Source organism: Aotus nancymaae, unplaced genomic scaffold (genome assembly GCF_030222135.1).
Source record: "Aotus nancymaae isolate 86718 unplaced genomic scaffold, 86718_ANA_hifiasm-v0.15.2.pri h1tg000029l, whole genome shotgun sequence".
NCBI lineage: Eukaryota > Metazoa > Chordata > Mammalia > Primates > Aotidae > Aotus > Aotus nancymaae.
The window spans coordinates 17,586,015-17,607,568 of NW_026988442.1; the positions used below are offsets into that span (position 1 = coordinate 17,586,015).

The 21,554-nt window shown below is 44.9% G+C and overlaps 1 protein-coding gene across 2 annotated transcripts in view; it reads left to right on the forward strand.

The window, feature by feature from the left end:
• CTNNBL1 (catenin beta like 1) overlaps positions 1–21,554 on the forward strand; it is a 181,000-nt gene that overhangs the window by 148,931 nt on the left and 10,515 nt on the right. For both annotated transcript variants that reach the window (XM_012455042.3, XM_064382424.1), the window contains exons 13-15: positions 812–892; positions 19,225–19,362; positions 19,593–19,665. In XM_012455042.3, coding sequence (XP_012310465.1) covers positions 812–892; positions 19,225–19,362; positions 19,593–19,665 — 292 coding nt within the window. The remainder of the gene's footprint in view (positions 1–811; positions 893–19,224; positions 19,363–19,592; positions 19,666–21,554) is intronic.

Consider the following 21,554-nt stretch of genomic DNA (forward strand, 5'->3'; position numbering starts at 1 on the left):
AGTCTTCCCAGACTGTCTGATGGCATGTTGCAGCAACATCTCCTATTAACCAACCAGCATCAGCTCCTGGGTAAATGAATGCCAGAGTTGCCAAGGGCTGTGGTAGTGCCAACCGATAGAAACATTAGTCAGGAGTCTGGGCTGGCTTCACAGTTTTCTTTTGGAGTTTTGGGGAAAAAGCAAAACTTTTTCAAGCTCACTGAGTGTTCCTCAAGCCATGTTTGAAGCATGACTTTGCTAAACTTAAAACTGATTTTTAAGTTACTGCCAAGCAAAAGTCAGGGCCTTTTTTAAAGTTGCTGAAGGAGGTTTTCTTGCTCTCTCTTCTGACTCAAACACAACTGAAAAGATTTTACTCAGGCAATTTTTAAAAAAAGATCAGCTCTGGGGCAGAATCTGAACATGAAAGGTTTCAGTTTGAAAAAAAAATTCTGTAAAGTTCTAAGTGAATATCAAGTATGTAACTTCAAGCTCCTTCTCTTTGCAAGAAGGGACTTGAATTTTTATTTATTTATTTGTTTTTAACAACTTGCATTCCTGGAGTCCTAGAAGGGCTGAGAATGCATAGTCTCCTCTCAGGGAATGGACCTGGTTCAAACTGCATTCATCCTAAGTGTTTGCTTTGTTCTGCCCCAGCCCTTTGATCCACTCCTGATGTGTCCCTAAGCAAAGCTTCTCTCATCGGATGTAAGGAGCCGGAGTGGGTCTCCCTTTGTAAGAAGCGACAGTGAGATGAATAGGAGTGCCACTGTTCTCTTGCCGTACGTTGTCTTTCCTTCTCACTCAGGCCTGTGAAATCTCTCTCTTTCAGGTTGACAGACTAATGGAGTTGCATTTTAAATATCTGGGTGCAATGCAGGTGGCGGACAAGAAGATTGAAGGGGAAAAGCACGTACGTATCCCAGCCTCTCTTTTGCCAGCTATTGACTTGCATCCATTTGGGTCCCTTGTGTTCCTCATCTCTCCCCACAGGATAGGTAAGGGCCCAGGCACCATCTAACATGTAAAAGTAAAGCAGACAATGGTCTGCCAAGTGGTTCTGACTGCTGTTCTAACAAGAGTGACAGTCTTTCAGGAGGAAATGTGTAGCATCCATCCAGGTCGGACCTGGGAGTCTGGGTGGACAGCACAGGCACCCTTGACAAGAGCTTCTCTTCGAAAATCTGGCCAAAGTCCAGTGCTGGGACCTGGTGCCATGTTGGCAGAGCATGTCTTAGTCCTCACACTTGCTGGCTTCTGAAATCCGGAGGGAGGCATGCTGAGGAAGGGTAATCACAAGGTAGAAGAGCTGGAAGGAAACTGAATGGTCATGGAGTCCAGTTACCCCATTTACAGATGGAAAACCGGAGACCTGGGTACCTTGGAAGCATTGTAGCCAGGCCAAATCCCAGGTTCCCAAGGGCTGACCCTTGCTTTCTCATGTTGATGGTTGCTGAGGGAAGTGACACCTGCTGGATGTTTTTTCTTGAGAGGCTGTGCTATCAATATGTGCTGACAACTGTGGTGTTATCCCAGCCTCTGTGTTTTTCACCTCCTTTCATTTTGTTCTCCATCATCTCTGGCCACTGTAGCTTTCCATCTGTATTTCTTAATCAGGGTAAGTTTTCCTGTTGCTGCTTAATGTCCCATTTGTATTCACTCCCCTACAAGACACTTTCAAGTCTTCAGTCACATATAAAATGACCCCTTGCTTGCTTTTTTCCAAGTCTACAGGAGACCTCATTGTCCTTGTGATCTTGTGTGGTTGCATCACTCCATCCTTCTTTTCAGTCTTGTCTTAAAGATAACTTGAGGCTTTTGAACTAGGTGACCCTGAGCATTGGGAATTCCACTAGCATTTTCCCTCAGGGCATGCCTCAGGCCAGAGTGAGAAGCAAGAACTGGGGGGCCGTGGGGAGAGAGTGACCTTGTTATCTGTGTCCTGTTTCTCTTTGCCACTTCTTATCCACCTTTCCCATTTCATAAAATGTATCTTCATTTATGAACACCAGCAGATAGGTAGCTGTGGTTTTCATTCTTGTGATTTCCCTATGATCCCTAAACTTAGTAAGTCCTCAGAAGTTTGTGGATTGATTGAATTGATTAACTGGGGCTTTGTTCTTTTATACAGTGATACTACTGCAAGATAAAAGGCAAAGACTCTAAATTCTGAGGCTGGACTTTAGATACTAGCATGTTCCACCACAATTCTTTCATTCCAATTCACCCCAACCCCTTTGTTCTTTAATTAAACTTTCCTTTTCCATCTTTTCTTCCCTATACAATAACTTGGACATGAAGGACAGTTAGTGGTTGTTAAATTGCCAGAGTAATGTACTCCTTCTCTTTGTCTGAATGATAATTAGAAACAACTTGAAATTCCCTTGGACTTTTTTAAGGAAACAGCCATGAGACAATTAGAACTCCAACCCTGACGGAATCCCTGATGTTATCTGCTGGGGAGATCTTGAGGGGTGGTAGAAGAAAGACCTGGGAATCAGGTGACCTAGGATTTAAGAGCAAGCACCACCTTTAAATCACTGCCAGCTGTGGCTTGTCACTATGCCTCATGTAGCCTCAGTTTCTGGGCTATAAAGTGATATTAGCCAAGGTGATCCAACCCCTCAAGCTTAATGTTTTCCCTCGTTCCCTCAGGTTAAGTTAAACATCTTTTGGTAACTCTGCCATTTTTGGACGATGGAATGAATTAAAAGTGCAGTGATAGGTTGATCAGTGACTGATTGGTCTTCTAGATAGAGGTGCAGCAGTCTAGTAGAAAAGGTAATCTTGCCACTTCTAGCTCTGAGATCTTGGACCATCGAAGTGACCTTCCTAAGCTTTGTTTTCTCATCTGTAAAATGAGAATAAAAACAACCTCCCTTTTGGGCCAGATGTGGTGGCTCATGCCTATAGTCCCAGCACTTTAGGAGGCCGAGGTGGGCAGATCTCTTGAGGTCAGAAATTTGAGACCAGACTGGCTGACAAAGCAAAACCCCCATCTCTAATAAAAATACAAAAATTAGCTGGGCATGATGGCGCACGTCTGTAATCCCAGCTGCTCAGGAGACTGAGGTGCAAGAGTCACTTGAACCTGAGAAGTGGGAGCTACAGCAAGCCAGGATTGTGCCACTGCACTCCAGCCTGGATAACAGAGTGAGACCCTGTCTCAAAAAATAAAAACAAAGCACCTCCCTTTAAAGGTTATTATGAAGACTAAGCATAAAGTATAGAAAGTACTTTGCTCAGTAAGTAGAAGCTGCTGCTGCTGCTGCTGCTAGAATTTCCTAGCCTCCTTTGGAATTTTTGTGTAACTTTTTAGTAAGCCAGGCAGTCCTTTTCCTGACAGCATTCTCCTTGCCAGATGTCCCAGAAGGAGCCGCCTCGCAGAACAGAGTGTTGGCACCATCAGATGCTTTATGTGAGGTGCAGCTTAGACTTTTGTGGGAGACCAAGTAAGTGGCTGGGCGTCAGGGAGCAGCTTACACCTAGCTGTTAGGAAACTTGGCCTGCTTCCCAAAAGATTATCTATTATCAGCATTGAAGAGGGTGTGAAATTGATTAGCACTGACGGAGAGTAATCGCTGCAGCCACTCTCCCAGCATTCACAGAGCTGCTATGTGCCACAGGCACCAGGGCCCTCCCGCTCCCTGACAAACATCTGTCTCCTTGATGCCAAGTCCTTTTTGCTGGGCACTGGCAAACATTCCAAGGCCATTAGTGCTCAGCAGCCTCAGTGTTACGCAGAGAGCCAGGGCGGGTAGGGGTGAGGGATGCATTTGTGAGCAGTGTTTGCTGCCAGCACTCAGGCGCCATCCTAGCAGATGAAGCCGCCTCACCGGTGTAAAGTGACTTAGAAAACATGACCTCCTTTTCACCTCTCCCTCATGCTGTCTTCTCTCTTAAATTGCAGACAGTTTGTCTCCTAGTCCCCATTAAATTTGAATGTCCTACACCAATTGGGAGCTCAGGAAGTATTTGTTAACTTGAATTGAATGCTTATTTTTCAGGCGTTTTTATGACATTGACTATCAGATCAGTAATGAATCATCTCTCACGTACTTCACCACGTCTGCAACCAAAAAACCTGAGATAACAGGCTCAAGTCTTGGCATTTTTATTGTCTCAGAGCCATCACCTTTCCTGTGAACTTCAGACTTCTCTGGGTACCATGCAAGTGCCCACGGTTTGCAGTTGACCAGGATTCACTAGAGAGAAGCTAGTCATTTGGCAAATGTTGATGAGGTGCCTGCTCTGAGGTGGTGAGCCCTAGAGGTGGTGCTGTAGACAAGAGCTGGAGGATTCAGGGAGCCGGGAGAGGTCATCTAAAGCTAGAGTCTCCCTAAACTCTAGGGGGTGACTAGAGCATTCCTGCTGAACCTAAAAAGGTAGGGATGTCTAGGGCATTTCCAGTCTGGGTGAAACAATAAAGGAGCAGCAGTGGGAAGCCAAGTGAAGGGGGAGAGGAGAGTGTACCTTCCACAAGTAGAGGGTGTGAAAGGGAGAGCATGGGCTTCATAGCCAGACTTTTTCCTGGTTCTCCGACTGTGGGCAAACAATTTAGCAGTCCTATCCTTATTTTCTTCCTTGATAGTATTTGTTTTGTGTTTAAGGCATATGTCCCAATATGTGTACTTTGAGAAGTTATGTAGGTAGGGACATGGTGTTGGTGAACATATTATACACGAAAGCTGCTTGCACAGGGCCTGGCACTCAGAAGATGATCAGAGAACCTTTAGCTTTCTTTTTTTTTTCTGTTTTCTTTTTTTTTTTTAAGACAGAGTCTCGCTCTGTCACCCAGGCTGGAGTGCAGTGGCACCATCTTGGCTCACTGCAACCTCCATCTCCTGGGTTCAAGCAATTCTCCTGCCTCAGCCTCCTAATTTTTGTATTTTTAGTAGATACGGGGTTTCACCATGTTGGCAAGGCTGGTCTCAAAATCCTGACCTCGTGTGCTGGGATTGCAGGCGTGAACCATCGCGCCCGGCCAAACCTTTAGCTTTCTTTTCTCTGCAAAGACTGTTTGTGCCCCGTCCCCGTACCCCCCCACAACACACACACCCACTGTCCTGATTCCCCAGTACTGCCAGATTTACTCTTCCCCACTTCTCCAACCCCCTTCTCCTTCCACTAGACCCCTCCTGCCACACAGCCTTTCTTTCCTTCTTTGCATTTGCCATTCCCATCTGCCCTGAGCCTCCTCTCTCTGTGATTCCTTCCACTATCAGGTCTCAGTAAAATGTCGCCTCCTCAGAGAGGCTTTCAGTGATTACCATATGTAATAGAGCCCTCTCCCCCCAGCTGCCTCAGAACCTGTAATTATTTCATTTATTTGTTTACTCTGTATCTCTGGGACTGTAATCTCTCTTGTTCATCATTTCTCAGGACATCGTGCCTGACGTTCAGTAAATGAAAGACCACTGCTCATTAGATGAAATTAGTATCTGTCTGTGAGTATTAGGGAAGATAGGGCAAGTCACCCTGGGCTTTCCACATTGTTCCTTAACACTAATTTTTAACCCTAATTTTTGGTTTCTCTATGATTAGACCTGTCACCAAAAATATTAAAGTACAATTAATTATGTGGCATCTGTGGCATAGCAGTAGCAATATTTAATAAGAAAAAATACTCCTACTTTGAAGAATCAACAGGACTAACAGATAATTGTACACACATTCAGTTCAAATCACATATTACAGTAACCTGTAACTAGCAAAGACTTCATGTCTTGGGTAGTGACCCTCTGCTTTTATGTTGTATTCAGAGTCTGTGAGATTCCAGGGTCGTAACGTCTCTGGACATACCGTAGGGGTTTCTGCTGAACAAGATGTGACCTGAGCTTTTCAAGGGCATGTAATTCTTAAGACCCATCTAGTGAGCAGCAGTTCTTGTGATCTGTAAATATCCAGGGTTCTTGTCTCAGCAGATTTCACATGACTCCCCAAACGACTTGAAGCCCAGAAAATACCAATAACATGCCCATTGTTGGGAAGGCATCTTGACTTCTTACAGATTCCTTCCCATTTCCATTGGCTAAATGTACAGAGCATGCCTGGCTTTTGACTGTCAGAAAGAAGACATAATTATATAGGTACTAGCAGAGATTTTTCTAAAAGAGGGAAGAGAGCCTTGGAGAGAAGTTTTCTCTTTTTTAGTTTTTGGGAAAATTATACACAGCAGGTTTGTTCTATAAAGTGCTCTTACCACATACTTTGCACTGTAATGACTTACAAATTGCATGCTAATTTTGTCACAGTTAAATCATTCTAGGCTTTACCTGAAAAGAAAAAGATGGACTCCTTGTAATGAAACAGTATCCACAGGACTTGATGTCTTAAACAGACTTCGTCCTTCGAGTTTGAAACTCATTTAAAGATTTGTATGAAAGGGGGTGAAGTGCAGGAGTGAATGTGTGGGGTACGTGAGCCTAACACATTGGGTGAGACTGTAGACAGTGAGAGTGTGAGGCTGCCATTGATTCTTCTGCTAACTTGCTGAAAGATTCTGGGGCAAGGTTTAAAAGAGAATCCTGCTGAGAGTTCCTCCCAGCTCCCCTCCCACTGCCACTTTTTTTGTTGTTGTTGAGACAGGATCTCATTCTGTCACCCAGGTTAGAGTGCAGTGGTGTGGCGTGATCACAGCTCACTGCACCCTCAAACACCCGGTCTCAAGTAATCCTCCCACCCCAGCCTCCCAAGTAGCTGAGACCTCAGGTGCATGCCACCGCACTCAGCTAATGTTTGCATTTTTTTTTTTTTTTTGTAGAGACGAGGTCTAGCTAAGTTACCCAGGGTGTTCTCAAACTCTTGTGCTCAAGCAAACCTCATACCTCAGCCTCCCAAAGTGCTGGAGTTACAGACCTGAGCCCCTGCGCCTAGCCTAGGCTCTTCTTTAAACCTATGGTTCCCAAACTTTCTCAGTTCATAGATTTGCCAAAACACAGCTTACAGCCAGTAAAAGCTACTGACAGGGGACTAGGGGCAGAGGACATGGTGCTTTTACCTCTCTCATACCCAGTTTCGACCATTTTGCTCATTCATCCTCTACCACCTCCCCGCCTGCCCCCTTGCCAATCACAGGCATCCTTTTCACACTTGTAAGACAAGTCAGAGGACCTGAATTCTGACCCTACACCTCTGCCACTTATCTTGCAGTATGACCTTGAGCACTGTTTTGCCTTTCTGATCCTCTCCATCCTCCTCATTCAGTGGTGTTAATAGGCTCTCGCTTTTCCAAGCTCATAGGTTTGTTACAAGGTCTGATGAGATCAGGGCTAGGTGCCAGGGCCACCCAAATCTCTGCAGACTCATATAGCCAGCTGCCACCTGGATATCATCCATAGGCTCTTCTGACTTAGCGAGTCCAAAACCAGGCTTGTGGCCCTAACCCTGTATAATGTCTTCCCCGACTCCCCACATTAGGGCCGTTCACCAGTTTCACCAGGTCAAAAACCTAGGCACCATCTGTTTACTCCTCTCTCTCCACCTCCCACCACTCATAGTCTGGTAAACTTTACCTCTGATGTCTCTGCAACCTGTCCACTTTCTTTCTCTTTTTTTGAGCTGGAGTCTCACTCTGTCACCAGGCTGGAGTGCAGTAGTGCAATAACTCACTGCAACCTCCACCTCCTGGGTTTAAGCAATTCTCCTGTCAGCCTCCCGAGTAGCTGGGACTACAGGCGCGCGCCACCATGCCCGGCTAATTTTTGTATTTTTAGTAGAGACGGGGTTTCACCATATTGGCCAGGATGGTCTTGATCTCTTGACCTCATGATCTGCCCGCCTTGGCCTCCCAAAGTGCTGAGATAACGGGCGTGAGCCACCGTGCCCTGCCCCACTTTCTGTCTCTTTACTACCAATACTTAAATTCAGGCTACCATCATTTTTTTCTTCCATTAGTCCAGCACCCTCCTAACTAACTAGTCTGCCTTTTCTCTAGGTTTGGGCCCTCCAGTTCATTTTCTACATAGCAGCCAGAGATTTTTCTAAAATGAAAATTCATTTATGCACTTCTCCACCCAAATATAGTAAACAGTGGCCTTGCATTGCCCTCGGGATGCAATCTAACCTCCTGCTCTGGCCTCATGGTACCTCCCCTAACCCCTTCTGGCTGCTCCAGCTGCATCCCTCACCCTTGTGATGTGCAGAAGCCGTTCTGCACCACTTGCGCTTCCCTGAGCTTGTGCTTTCTCAAACCTTCTAGACATGGGCCCATTGCTCTGAACCCTGCCTAGAATACTTCTCTGTGCCATCTTTTCCACATCCCTTTCATGAAGCTGGCTAATTTATACTCCGTATCCTTCAGGATTTTGGCAAACAAATTAGTCCATAAACATGTATTGAGTGTCTGTCATGTACTAAGCATTCTTCTTAGTGTTTCCCTGACAGTTTCTGCAGAAAGTCTTCCCTGAGACCACCCGGAGCCCCTCCTGTGTGCCCCATGTGCACCCTTGCACTGCAACCTCAGGCTGAAGATCAGGGACTCTGGAGCCAGACTGTACACATAAATCATGGCTCTGACTCCTACCAGTGGGGTGATTACAAGCAAGTTACGTAAACCCTCTGCTTCAGTTTCTTCATCAGTGAAAGGATGAGAATAATAGTACCTATCATGTAGGATTGTGGGGGGGATTAAGTAAATGTAGTATATGTAAGTCACTTGGAATATTTGTTGGCACAGGGAAGTATGCCCTAAGCGGTAGCTATTATTACGAGTATTTGGACCGCATGCTTATCTGCCTCTCCCTCTAAGTCTTCATAAATATGGACTTATCTTATTTACTTTCTCCATTTCTCCAATAGGATTGTTGTTTTCGGCCTTGTATTATTGTATCTGCTATCACAGAAGTACTGGTTCTCTCAAGACTGGAGTATATGTTGTCAAAATTCAAATGAGCAGTCTGGGTTTTCTTTTTCTTTTTTTTTCTTTTTTTTCCAGAGGGATGTAAATTTAGAAATTGACTGAATTTAAGTAAATTTAGAATTTGCATCACTTGTAATGGCAGCATCATGGTAATATGGAAGGAACATGAGTGTGGTGTCACACGAGCCCAAGGTTGAATCCCAGCTCTGCCACACGTGATCCCTGTTCACTTGGGAAATGCCTTGCCCTGTGTGTGTCCATGGTAGCTTTATTATAGGGTCATTTTGAAGATTAATGATATTGTTTGTAAAAGCCTGGCCCACGCTTATGTGCTAACACAGAACTAACATGTAACCAGCCTCTTGTTTGTGGGCAGAGCTGTGGCCTGAGAGCCTTGGATTCTTACCAAAGCTGCCATCAGTTAGCTGTGCATTTTTTAAAGAATTTTCTTTTACTGATTCTCCAGGCTCAGTTTTCCCAGCTGAAAGACTTGCAGTTTCTAGGATTCTTCTCTAATAGTCTGCCCTATTTTAGAAGCTTTTGGAGGAAGATTTGTTTTGCTGGTATTTGTGCTTCTCCCATCTCCAATTACTTCCCTCTCCCATGGTTCAAGTTTCTCCCCGTGCTTTGGAAGAAAAAAAGCAACTAGCATTTTCTGAATGGTGAGGCAATTCCCACCCATGACTAGAGACCAAGTGGAGACTTCAGGTTTCGGCTCTGAGTCATGTCCCATGTTATTAAGGCAAGAGAGGTTCATATTGGCTTCATAGCAGCCTCTTTTATGACTGTCTCCTTTTATCAGCAAGGGGCAGCTCACTGCCTGTCAGGGGCAGATTAGAAATGACATCCGCATGCTTATTTGGAGGGCTTGTGACTTGACTGCTGAAAGAGATGGAGGCGTGTGGAAAGATGGTGATTTGGTAGTGCTCCCGAGGACAGATTAACATTTAAAGTGAGGATGTGACTGAAAGAGGGGTAAACACACACACATGCAACCCTGCAGAAATGGCACCTTGGCGCTACACATACCACCTCCTTGTGTATCTTTGGAGATGAATCTGTTTATTTTAGCAACCCCCAAACAGGCTTATGCTGCTGTGAATTGCAATCTGTTCTACTTAATGCGCCATTCACTGAATTACCATTTAAGTTTTTATTCTAGCCCTCTCTCATAGAATGAACAAAACAAAACCTATCAGAGTATCTCTCCCTTTTTTTTCCTAGCTCTCTCAGATTGCATGTGGAATTTGCTGGTGTAGCTATAGATTCTTGTTTCCCTTTTAAAAGTTTCAATTTATGGGGAAACTATAGGCCAAGAAGCGAGACGACCTTACATTTTAATGCTACTGGCTTGCATTGGTCCCCAGATACGGCATAAAGAAAAATATCCCATCTATTTGTTTATATGCCAATACTGGGAAAAGTCCATAAAACAAAGACTTTTTCCTTTTTTGAACTATGAAAGTGAACACAGCCTTGGAGCCAGATTTGCATGGGTTTCTGTCTTGTTTCTGTTCTGTTTCCTGTTCATCATGAGCCTTGTGACCTTAGGAGAGATTCATCTCTTTAAGCCTCAGTTTCCTATATGAAAAGTGGAAATAGGAATAGTTTTTACCTCTTGGGGTTCTTGCGAGGAAAAATGAGAAATCCATGAAAGTGCTTAGCACGGTGTCTGGCACTCAGTAAGGACTCAAGAAATTTCACTCTTGTTAGGATTCAGACTTTGCTGTCCATCTCTTGCCAACATGAAAGGACTAATAGAGAAGGCCTGGGACTGTGGAGTCACATTCCACTCAGGTCTCCAACTGAAACTCAATGGTAGTCATTTGACATCTGTCTCAGTTTTTCCATCTGTGAAGTCTAAAAATGGTATTTATTGTACAGACCCAACACAGGGCATGTACAGCAGGTAAGGTTAATGCAGGTGCCCTGCTTTGCAAAGTAAAAAATGCTGCATGGATGCTGAGTTGTCATTGCTTCACAAAGAAGGCAGTCACCTTCAGTCTCTTCAAAGGTGAGAGTTGAGTGAATTGATTTGTGGAATCACAAATCAATTCACTTTAAAACTTAACTCTCCTGTCTTGTTCAGATGCAGTCCAACATACATACAGATTTTTACTCTGAAGTTTCGTAAAGTGAGAAATGTTTATAACACTTAAGGAAGTGACTGGATTCTTGGAATGTCCCTTTAATCTCTGTTCATCATATTCCTATTTGAAGGGTACTTGATTTGCATGCCCATATTGTCTTAAAATGGCCTGTCTTTGCAGCCATATAAAAGGATGAGTTCGTGTCCTTTGCAGGGACATGGATGAAGCTGAAAACCATCATTCTCAGCAAACTAACACAGGAACAGAAAACCAAATACCACATGTTCTCACTCAGAAGTGGGAGTTGAACAATGAGAACACATAGACACAGGGAGGAGAATATCACATAGTGGGGCCTGTAGAGGAGTGGGGGGCTAGGGGAGGGATAGCATTAGGAGAAATACCTAATGTAGAGGATGGGTGCAGCAAACCACATTGGCACGTGTATACCTAAGTAATAGACCTGCACGTTCTGCACATGTATCCCAGAACTTAAAGTATAACAACAACAATAATAATAATCAGAAAAAAAATGGCCCGTCTAATGTCACAGCAGCAGATCCAGGGGTTGTTTCTCCTCCATGTACTAAGGAGGAAGATGAGTTTATTGATGAAAGGATAAGCTGATGGTCAGTGTTGGCCATCGTGTCCTGTTGAGGTGGTGATACGTGTCTCCAGCTGGAGGCATTTCTCATGGCAGCTCCTCTCTCTGGGAGTACTGTCAGCCAACATCCTAAATCCACCCACATATCCATATTCAGGTAGAAACCCATTACAGCTGGTTATTGAAAATGCTTTGGTCCTAGATGTGCCACAGATTATCAAAAGCCAAAAGGAACCTTCAGGACAACCAGATCAGGGAAATGGGTGAGGCACACTGCCACTCTCCCCTCCTGTAGTTAGGGTGGGCATTGCTAATGCTTTCGGAGCTGTCCCGCTGAGCTTCGCCGTGGCTTCACGACGGTTTTTTGTATCATACTCTGCACTCACTGCAGTGGGTTGAGTTGGCACTTGGAATGAACCTAGTTTGCCTTCCCTGATCTAGTGCAGGCTCCCTGTTTCCAAGCCAAGAAGCTGAGACCAAGAAAAGTTACGTGACTCACCTAAGGACACTAGTAAATCAGTATTTGAGCTGGAATTTGATCACATTCTCTTAGTACTCTGTTCCTCCTTGGCAGAGGAACTTATTTGTAGAATTTATAATATATATCATAGTTCAGAGGAGTTTCGCTATTTAATTTGAATGCTTCTTGCACTCACACAAGGTCTCTTGAGAGGGAAAGGAGGCCAGGGGAAGCTGCATACCTTCTTTAGAATGGGATATTTGTGACCTGTTAGTTCAGTCTCTGTGTACTAAGGAACTCGGGATACAGGTGTGATCTTGGCACGGGCTAGCTAGCTTCCCTCTGTTCTTTGTTTAGCCATTTTTAAAACATGTCTCATTGGTCAGTTGGGCATAATTCGGTTTTTCTCTACCACTAGAGAAACAAATCCACTTGTGTGTCTTTAGTGCATAACCGTCAAGAGTATTATAGATCGGACTCCTTCAGTTCTTCTAGACTCTTTGACAAGGAAAGGTATAAGGTATGGAGAAGCTTGTAATGATAATTTTTTTCTAGAACTTTTACATTGCTTCTCCAGAGACTGAATCCTAGCCAGCTGATCATGGGTGCCCTTCAAAGTTTTTTCAGTTGGCCAGTTCCACCTCATCACACACAGCCAAGGAATCATATCAAGTCCTTATCTCAAGATCAGTTTTATATGTGGCATCTTAGGGACCCATAATAGGAGTCAGAAGTGTATTAATCCATTTATAAGTAGACCCTGTCTATATGGAATAAGACGGGCAGAGAATAAAGGTGACGCCGTCTTCGTTTTGAAACAGACCAAATCTTGAGAAGATATACCTAAGAACTCTGCCCGCACTTTCTCACTTTCTTATTTTCCATAATCATTCTGCTTATTTTATTTCCCTTTAAACATTGAGTACACATCTATGCCTGACTTCCCTGAATCCATTCAGCAGTAAATATTCCATGTCACAGAGTTGTAACTGGCTAGATAAGGTGCTATCCTGACAACAGTCAACTTCACTGCGTGCTGGTTTCTATGGCGCTTCTAAAACTGTCAGGGCAGAACTTCGTCTTCAGAAGCCAATCTCTGTTTCATCTCTGTGCATGTTCAGTGCAGCAATGGTGATGCCTTTCTTGGAGATGAGCTATAGTCGTATCTCAGATCTACATTTGAAAATTTCACTTTTAAACCATGTGGCCAGATGGCTAAAAGTAGAATGTCGAATTGAACATTGTCAGAGTCTTGAAGTTCCTTGGAGAGAGGAGAAAATGAAGTTTTGCATTGCTCTCTTGAGTTTGTCCTTTCTAAAAAACAATATAGAGAAACTAGAGGGTGCAGCATATACCTGCCTGGTTAAAAGAAGATCCGATTATGGAGAAAAGTATGAAAAAGAAAAAAATCACCAGGGGTACTTCTGACCTAGTTAGAGAGACTTAATTTTGCTAAGCTCCATTCTTGAGCCTCCCATCACGCTAACATTTAACATCTTCCTTTGTTCTCCAGAAAGCTCTGAAATCTATCCCCACACAAATATGGTAGCATGGAAAGAGCATGGAATGGGGTTTGAGTCCCAGTTCTGCTACCCACTAGCCTTGAGGAGCTTGTTCTGCCTGAGCCAGCTTCCTCGTCTAAAATGGGGGTAAGATTCCTTGCCTCTCAATATTTTTTCTTTTTTTCTGAGACAGTTTTGCTCTGTCGCCCAGGCTAAGTGCAGTGGCGCAATCTTGGCTCACTACAACCTCCGCCTCCCAGGTTCAAGTGATTCTCCTGCCTCAACCTCCTGATAGCTGGAATTACAGGTGTGCACCACCACTCCTGGCTAATTTTTTTATTTTTAGCAGAGACAGGGTTTCACCATGTTGGCCAGGCTGCTCTCAAACTCCTGGCCTCGAGTGATTCGCCTGCCTCAGCCTCCCAAAGTGCTAGGATTGCACGTGTAAGCCACCGCACCTGGCCCCTGCCTCTCAATATTTCTGAGAAGTAAAGGAGTTAATATTCAGAAAGCCCTTAGCACTATCCTGATACATAATAAGCCCCTAGTAACACTAGCTGCTCCTCTCTGGTAGATGGGTAATGATAGCAGTACTTACTATCCAGACTGCCTCACGCAATGCCTAGTATGCAGTAATCAATCAAAAATAAGAAGATCTACCAAAAGCTGTGATCTAATAAACAAACAAAAAAACCTCCCCATACTCCTTTCTAATGATTCTATTAGTGATACTGATGTCCCACTGTTCTCTCTTAAGCTCTCCAAGTTGACTTTTCTTTATTTGTTTTGTTTTGTTTTGTTTGTTTGGAGACAGAGTTTCACTCTTGTTGCCCAGGCCGGAGTGCAATGGCACGATATTGGCTCGCCACACTCTCTGCCTCCTGGGTTCAAGCGATTCTCCTGCCTCAGCCTCCCGAGTAGCTGGGATTGTAGGCAGGTGCCACCACACCTGGCTAATTTTGTATTTTTAGTAGAGACAAGATTTCTCCATGTTGGTCAGGCTGGTCTCGAGCTCCTGACCTCAGGTGTTCTGCCCACCTCGGCCTCCCAAAGTGCTGGGATTACAGACATGAGCCACCATACTCAGCCCCAAGTTGACTTTTCTATGCCTTTATGCATGCTGTTATTTCCTCTGCTTGGAATGTCCTTTTCAGCCTGTCAAACTCCTTCAAAGTCCAGCTCAGATGTTGCATTTTCTTTATGCACTCCTGACCCCACCCTCCAAATAGACTTAGTCCAGCCTTCTGCTGGGTTCCCACAGTACTCAGTACTGTTTGAAAGGTCCTTTGTAATCGTCATTATTACATTTTTCAAAAATAATTTCATATTCATTAACCTCATTAGAGTATAAGCACCTCCATTATGTGGACTGTTTTATCTTTGCTGTCCCAGCACAGCACCTGGCACAGTTAGCTGTTCAAGACATCTCTGTTGGATGGGTAAATGAATGAGTTCCACTCCAGTGCCTCTGTGGCGCCATTCGTTAGAACATTCTGCTGTTAATGAAAAGTTGGTGGTTCGAGTTCCACTCCAGGTTCCTGTGCTTGTGACCTCCAAGGGTCTCCTCTTCCCTTCCCTTCCCTTTCCCTTTCTCACATAGGCTGATGTCCTGGTTTTCCAGCTGTGCACTCTACCTGCCTCTCGATGCTCTAAGCCGAGGTGTCCATCATTTGGCTGTTTGCATATTCTGATTCATGACATTTCCCTGCACAGTGCTAGCTGACACTCTGTAGCCCATCATATCTGACTTCTGTGGCCAGCCTGCATGCCCCCTGTCAGCTCACCCTCCAAGGCACAGTCCTTCCCCATTTCCTGATGTTTCCACTTCTGCCCCAGCCATACAAGTCTCAGCACACACAGCTCATCAAATAGCTTTGAACCTCTCCCTTCATTTTTTTCAATCCTGTTTGGCAAATGCTTTCCAAGAGCCTACTAAGGGCTGGGCACAGTGGTTCATGCCTGTAATCCCAGCACTTTGGGAGGCCGAGGCAGGTAGATCACCTGAGGTCAGAGGTTGGAGACCAGCCTGGCCAACATGGTGAAATCACATCTCTACTAAAAATACAAAAAGTAGCTGGGTGTGGTGGCAGGTGCCTATAATCCCAGCTACTCAGGAGGCTGAGGCAGGAGAATCGCTTGAACCCAGCACTCCAGCCTGGGTGACAAGAGCAAAACTCCATCTCAAAAAAAAAAAAAGCCTACTAAGCAAAAAGTGCCATACAGGGTGCTTCCTAGGGTGCAAAGATAGGTAGAGTGTAGCCCTTCCTTAGGAGGAACGCACACGAGAAAGAGGCACAGATCCGAATAGCTAGTTCAAGGCAGGCCATGGGAGGTACCACAACAGAGGTTTAAATCCAGGGTGTGGGGGTTTGAAGGGCTGAAAAATCATATCTGCTTGGGGATCTTGGGGAACATTTTGGAGGAACATCACATTTTAGACTTTGAATATATGGTGATAGAGGCTGGGGAATGGGCGTTACCAACATGAGGAACAAGGCGTGGAGACCAGGAAGGGAACACAGGCCTGCTTAGGCTGGGCTGGGGCGAGGTATGGTGAGCAGAAAGTATGGGCAGCACAAAGCATTTCTTATAGGGCCTCACACGACGAAAAGACCATACCTCCAAGGCGTGTGTTCTGCTGTCTCTGCCCATCATGCACCCTGAAACCTTACCCAAGACTCACTTCTTCCAGGACACCCTTACATTCTACCCAACCCGAATCAGCACCTATCGCTTACAGTTATTTTAGCATGTGGGCACGCTACATCCCCTTACTTCTGGCCGTTTCCTTTAAGTTTGTGACTTCCACAGACCTCTTCAGTGGTTAAGACCAGGGCTTCCCTTGCCTTCATTTTCCTTCTTTTTCTGCATTAATTCAGTGCTTAGGGTAGTGTTCTTGCAATTAAGCACTTAGTAGGGCCAGAGGTCTCAACACTGTACCACGTTACTCATTTCCACATCAAAAATAAATCAGACACAATTCCTATCCCTGGGGAATCCATTTTCTAGCAACTGGTAATTATGAGCAACTTAACTTCTGTGTGCTTTGGTTTCTAATTCATACAGTGGGATTAATAATCCCTTCCCTGCCCTTTTAAAATTTGGTAGTAACTGCTGAACACTTCAGAGTTCTGGAGCAGGAAGTCATGATTATGAGTAAATGAGAAACTAAAGCGAACCTTCTATTTTTAAACTCATTGGACATCAGTCCAGTGCTCCATGACTACCTCGTGAACATTAATGCTATTACCAGATTACCAATGAATTTGCTACTAAATGAAGCTAGGAATTAGTGTTACCGATTCGCCAGGCAGTGCAGGGCCTAGCAGTCTGCAGCCCTCTTTGTCCTCATTGAGGCCTCATAGGAGTGAGATGAAAAGTAGCCTTGTGTTGCTACAGGCTGGCACCCCAGGCAAATAAAGAAGTACATTATCTGTGTCTAAATAGTCTCTGAAGGGTTCTTGGTGGAGATTGATGACCACAGTGGTGAGTTCTTCAAATTTGGAAGAGTGGAAAGCAGGATCCCAAGGGCTTTGTCAGTGACAGGAGCCCCAGTTGTCAGAAGGAATGCTGGCCATAAAGCTACTGACAGAATTACGAAATGAATTGTGGCAATCAGAAGCATGTATTAAGCACCTGCCATCTTAGGCCCATGTGCTTTTCTCACAGAACAAGTTCCCACACCCAGTTCTCACTCCTGAGAGCTCATAGCCCAAACCAGATGTCTGGCTGAATGGTGGCTCATGCCTGAATCTCAGCACTTTGGGAGGCCAAGGTGGGAGTATCACTTGAGCCTAAGAGGTCAAAGACCAACCCAGGCAATGTAATGAGACCCTGTCACTACCAAAAAAAAAAAAAGTTGTAATTAGCTGAATGTGGTGGCATGTGCCTGTAGTCCTAGCTTTTTGAGAGGCTAAGGTGAAAGGATCACTGGAGCCCAGGAAGTCGAGGCTGCAGTGAGCTGTCATCACGCCACTGCACTCCAGACTGGACAACAGTAAGACCCTGTCTCAAACAAACAAAACAAAACAAAAAACCAGAGATGTCTTTTTTTCTCTCATTGGCTGCATAGTTGCGTACTCAGCTAGGGATAGGAAGACAAACAAATTTCAGGCCCTACCTTCACAGAGTTCACAGTCCACTCGTGAAATTGAGAACTGCAGACAGAGATAGCTGGTGGTGACTGAAGTCAGTGTGAAGATGGTGGGCAGGAGGGGGTCATTTGCGGAGTGGCTTGTCAAGGTGCTCTCATTAATTTTAGAAAGGAGTAGTTGTTAGCCTTAAATGATCAGGAAAGCCTTTGTGATGGAGGTAGCTTAAAAATGATGTGAGCTTGAGTCATGCCCCGGAATCCCAAGGAGGGAAAGCAGTAGGGCCCTGAGCTGTCTTGGCAGAAGTGTTTACAACACATAAGATGAGGGGTGGAAGGATTGGGATTGGGGGCTAGTAAAGAGGTTAAAAATTGATTGCACAACTCTGAATATATAAAAGCTGTTAAATTGTATACTTTCAATGGATGAATTGTATAGTATGTGAATTATATCTTATAAAGCTGGTTTAAAAAGGAAAAAAGGAATCTACTAGGGAGGACTAGCTATGAGGACAACAAGTCTAAGAGGTCTGGGCTTACAAAGGAGACCCCTATGACTTCCTAGGGCTTTGGCCTGGGGGGTGTTGGACCTGTGAAATGCAGCATGTGCCCCTGACAGGACCTAAGCCAGAGGGGACATGGACGCAAGTTAGGTGCCTGTGCCGTTGGTTTCAGCGTTGTGGAGAAAGGGCACCTTTCTTCCCTGTGTTTAACTTGATTTGGAAGGGAGATTTACATATACAGAAGCTCCTAGACTTATGATTGCATCCTGATAAACCCACCATAGATGAAAAATATCATGAGTTGAAAATGCATGGCTGCTGGCCACAGTGGCTCACATCTGTAATCCTAGCACTTTGGGAGGCCAAGGTGGGTGGATCACTTGAGGTCAGGAGTTCCAGACCAGTCTGGCCAACATGGTGAAACACAGTCTCTACTAAAAATACTAGCCGGGTGTGGTGGCATGTGCCTATAATCTCAGCTACTCAGGAAACTGAGGCAGGAGAATCACGTGAACCTGGGAGGTGGAGGTTGCAGTGAGCCGAGATCGCGCCATTGCACTCCAGCCTGGGGGACAAGAACAAAACTCCATCTCAAAAAAAAAATAAAAAAAGAAAGAAAATGAATGACTGACTGGGAGCTGAAGCTCATTGCCGCTACCAGCCTTGCAGGAGAAGCACAGTTTCTACTGTGTGCCTGTCACTCTCACCCCATCATAAAGTCAATCCGTGGTAGGTCAGGGACCAACTGTATCTTACAGAGAGATTATTTATGGAGGCCCAACCCAAAGAGTAAAGAATGAATGGGAGCAGATAAATAGCCTAGATTTGTGTCCCTTCGGCTTTTTTTTTTAGCTTTTTTTATATGTGGATGAGATCATTTTGGCCCTGATTCATCAGACAAGAAAAAGTAGGCTTTAAGTTTGCCTCCTGGGGCCTCTGTCGTCCATTAAGAATGAGGAGTATGTGAAAGATACTTCAGAGTAATGGGAGATATAGACAAATCAAAAAGATGACATGGTTTTCTTTTGCTGTTGTTGTAATTGCTGTCCTTTTGTATATTATGGCCAGACTAGGAGTCCATTATTTCCTCCCATTCACTGTCCAGCTTTTATTCTTAAATGTTCATTTGTTTCTAGGACATGGTCCGGCGAGGCGAGATCATCGACAGTGATATCGAGGAGGAGTTCTACCTCCGGCGCTTGGATGCAGGGCTCTTTGTTCTCCAGCACATCTGCTACATCATGGCTGAGATCTGTAATGCCAATGTCCCCCAGGTAGGAGGGTCTTCCCCTGGATGGGCCCATCCATCCCTGCCTCCTTCCTCACCAGCTGCTTAGGTAGACTCTCAGGGAAAGAAGGGGATCACGCTCTCCTTGAATTCCTTTACTGTACCTCAGCCTTCTTTTTCAGGGATGGGGTGAGGTAAATAATTTCAAGGTGATGCATTCTGGTGTGTCAAGACAAATGGTGGTCTTTATTTCTCTACCTATTTTTCCCTTATTAGATTCGCCAGAGGGTTCACCAGATCCTAAACATGCGAGGAAGCTCCATCAAAATTGTCAGGCATATCATCAAGGGTGAGTTGGCAGCTACTCATGCCTAGAGCTCCAGAGGATTAGACGATGCTGACTTTGTGAGCCTCTGTCAGTATCTCTGGTGTTTGTTGTGGAGCATTTTCTATACTAAAAGCTTAAGTGTGTTGTCCATTTCACTGTGTGTCCAGGTCATCTTTGTTAGAATACTGAAGACTAACCTCATTGTTTTCTGCCTCTGACCCTCCAGTTCCAGAACTTACACACATAAACAAGAGGCACAGGGGCTTAAAACAGTTCTTAAATTTTTTAAAAAAGCAAAACAAAAAATTCAATTCCAAACTACACATAGTGGAAGGAAATTGCTTTCTTAGGGGAAAAAGCAAGGAAATGACAGAAAACACAACAGTCCTCTCTTAGCCACAGCTTTGCTTTCAGTTATACAGTCAGCCGTCCAGAAGTAGATGAGTATGGTACAGTAAGGTATTTTGAGAGAAGCTACATTCAAATAAATTTTTATAGTATATTGTTATAATTGTTCTATTTTATTTTGTTATTGTTGTTAATCTCTTACTGTGCCTAATTTATAAATTAACCTTTTCATAGTTGTATATTTATCATAGATGTGTATCTATAGGAAAAAACTAGTATACATAGGGTTCAGTACTGTGTGCAGTTTCAGGCCTCCATCGGGGGTCTTGGAACACCCCTCAGGATGTGGGGGACTGCTATAACTGGAATTCGGCAGTGAATTGAGGCAATGTGGAGTGGTGGAAAGAGTGTGCCTGCCTCCTGGACCTAGCTTCGCCTCCCCTAGCTGTGATCGTGATCACAGTTGTATATTTACCTAGGGGAAATTTTGCAAAGGTTACAGGAGGAACTACAGCGTCCAGTCTGGTACCTGACACACAGTGGGGGCTCCGTCAGTGTGAGTTGCCCTCCTTCCCTCACCCACCCCATGGAGTTCCCCAAATGCTGTTGGATCTTCAACTGGACCTGACTCAGCTGGAGAGGCCTCCAGCCAGTGAGCAAGCCTCCAGTCACAAGGCAGGGCCCCTGCTCTGAGCTCTGGATGCACGCCCGCCCTCAGCCACCTAGGGACTAACTGGGGAGCGCGGGCTAGCACATGTGGTGCTGGAGGCGCATGTCGGAGTTTCCAGTACTGATGATGCCAGAGTTCAGGGAGTGTCAGATGGACTGGGTAACCACAGACAAATCAGTGTTCCCCTCAGGCCCTCATTCTGCCCATTTCTAAGATGAAGGATTAGGCTACATTTGCTCAGAGAGCTTGCCTTGAAGTTGCTTCTAGCTCCCGTTCCAGGTGGCAGGTGAAAAGTGAGGATAAACGGAGTCCACACAATGAAGTAAAGAGAGCTTAAGAGCATGCGTGCTAGGGTCAAAGGCTTCTGGATCCAAATCTTGGCTCTGTTGTTTACTCTGTTACCTCAGGCAAGATACCAGTTGCTCTGTGACCCCCTAGAATGGACAAGGGGATTGAATGAGGTGACACAAGTTAACAGTGAACGTTAGTGTGAATATTACAAATGCCACGAAGATCATTGTCATCACTGTTTTAAGTGAGGCATGGCCAAAATCCTGTGGGAAGCCTTGTGAGAGAAGTGGCATTGAGCTGGTCTGAGAGGCTAGGACAGAGACAGTCCAAAACGAAAGAGCAGAGTGAGTCAAGGCACAGGGGCTGGGAATCTCGTCTTCTGCTCAGCCCTCCCCATCGGAGGACAGTAAATCCATTGCGCCCATTTTGTGGTTGGAGAATATGAGGCATTGGAATCTGTTGTTTTATCCTCAGAGAAAAAGAGTAAAGGGGGACCCGTGGACACACTCAGCCCTGCTCATGCCTTCCAGAGTGGCAACCTGTGGGCTCCTTCTCAGTCTCAGTGTCAGATTCACGTGAATTACTGCTCAGAGCGTCACTT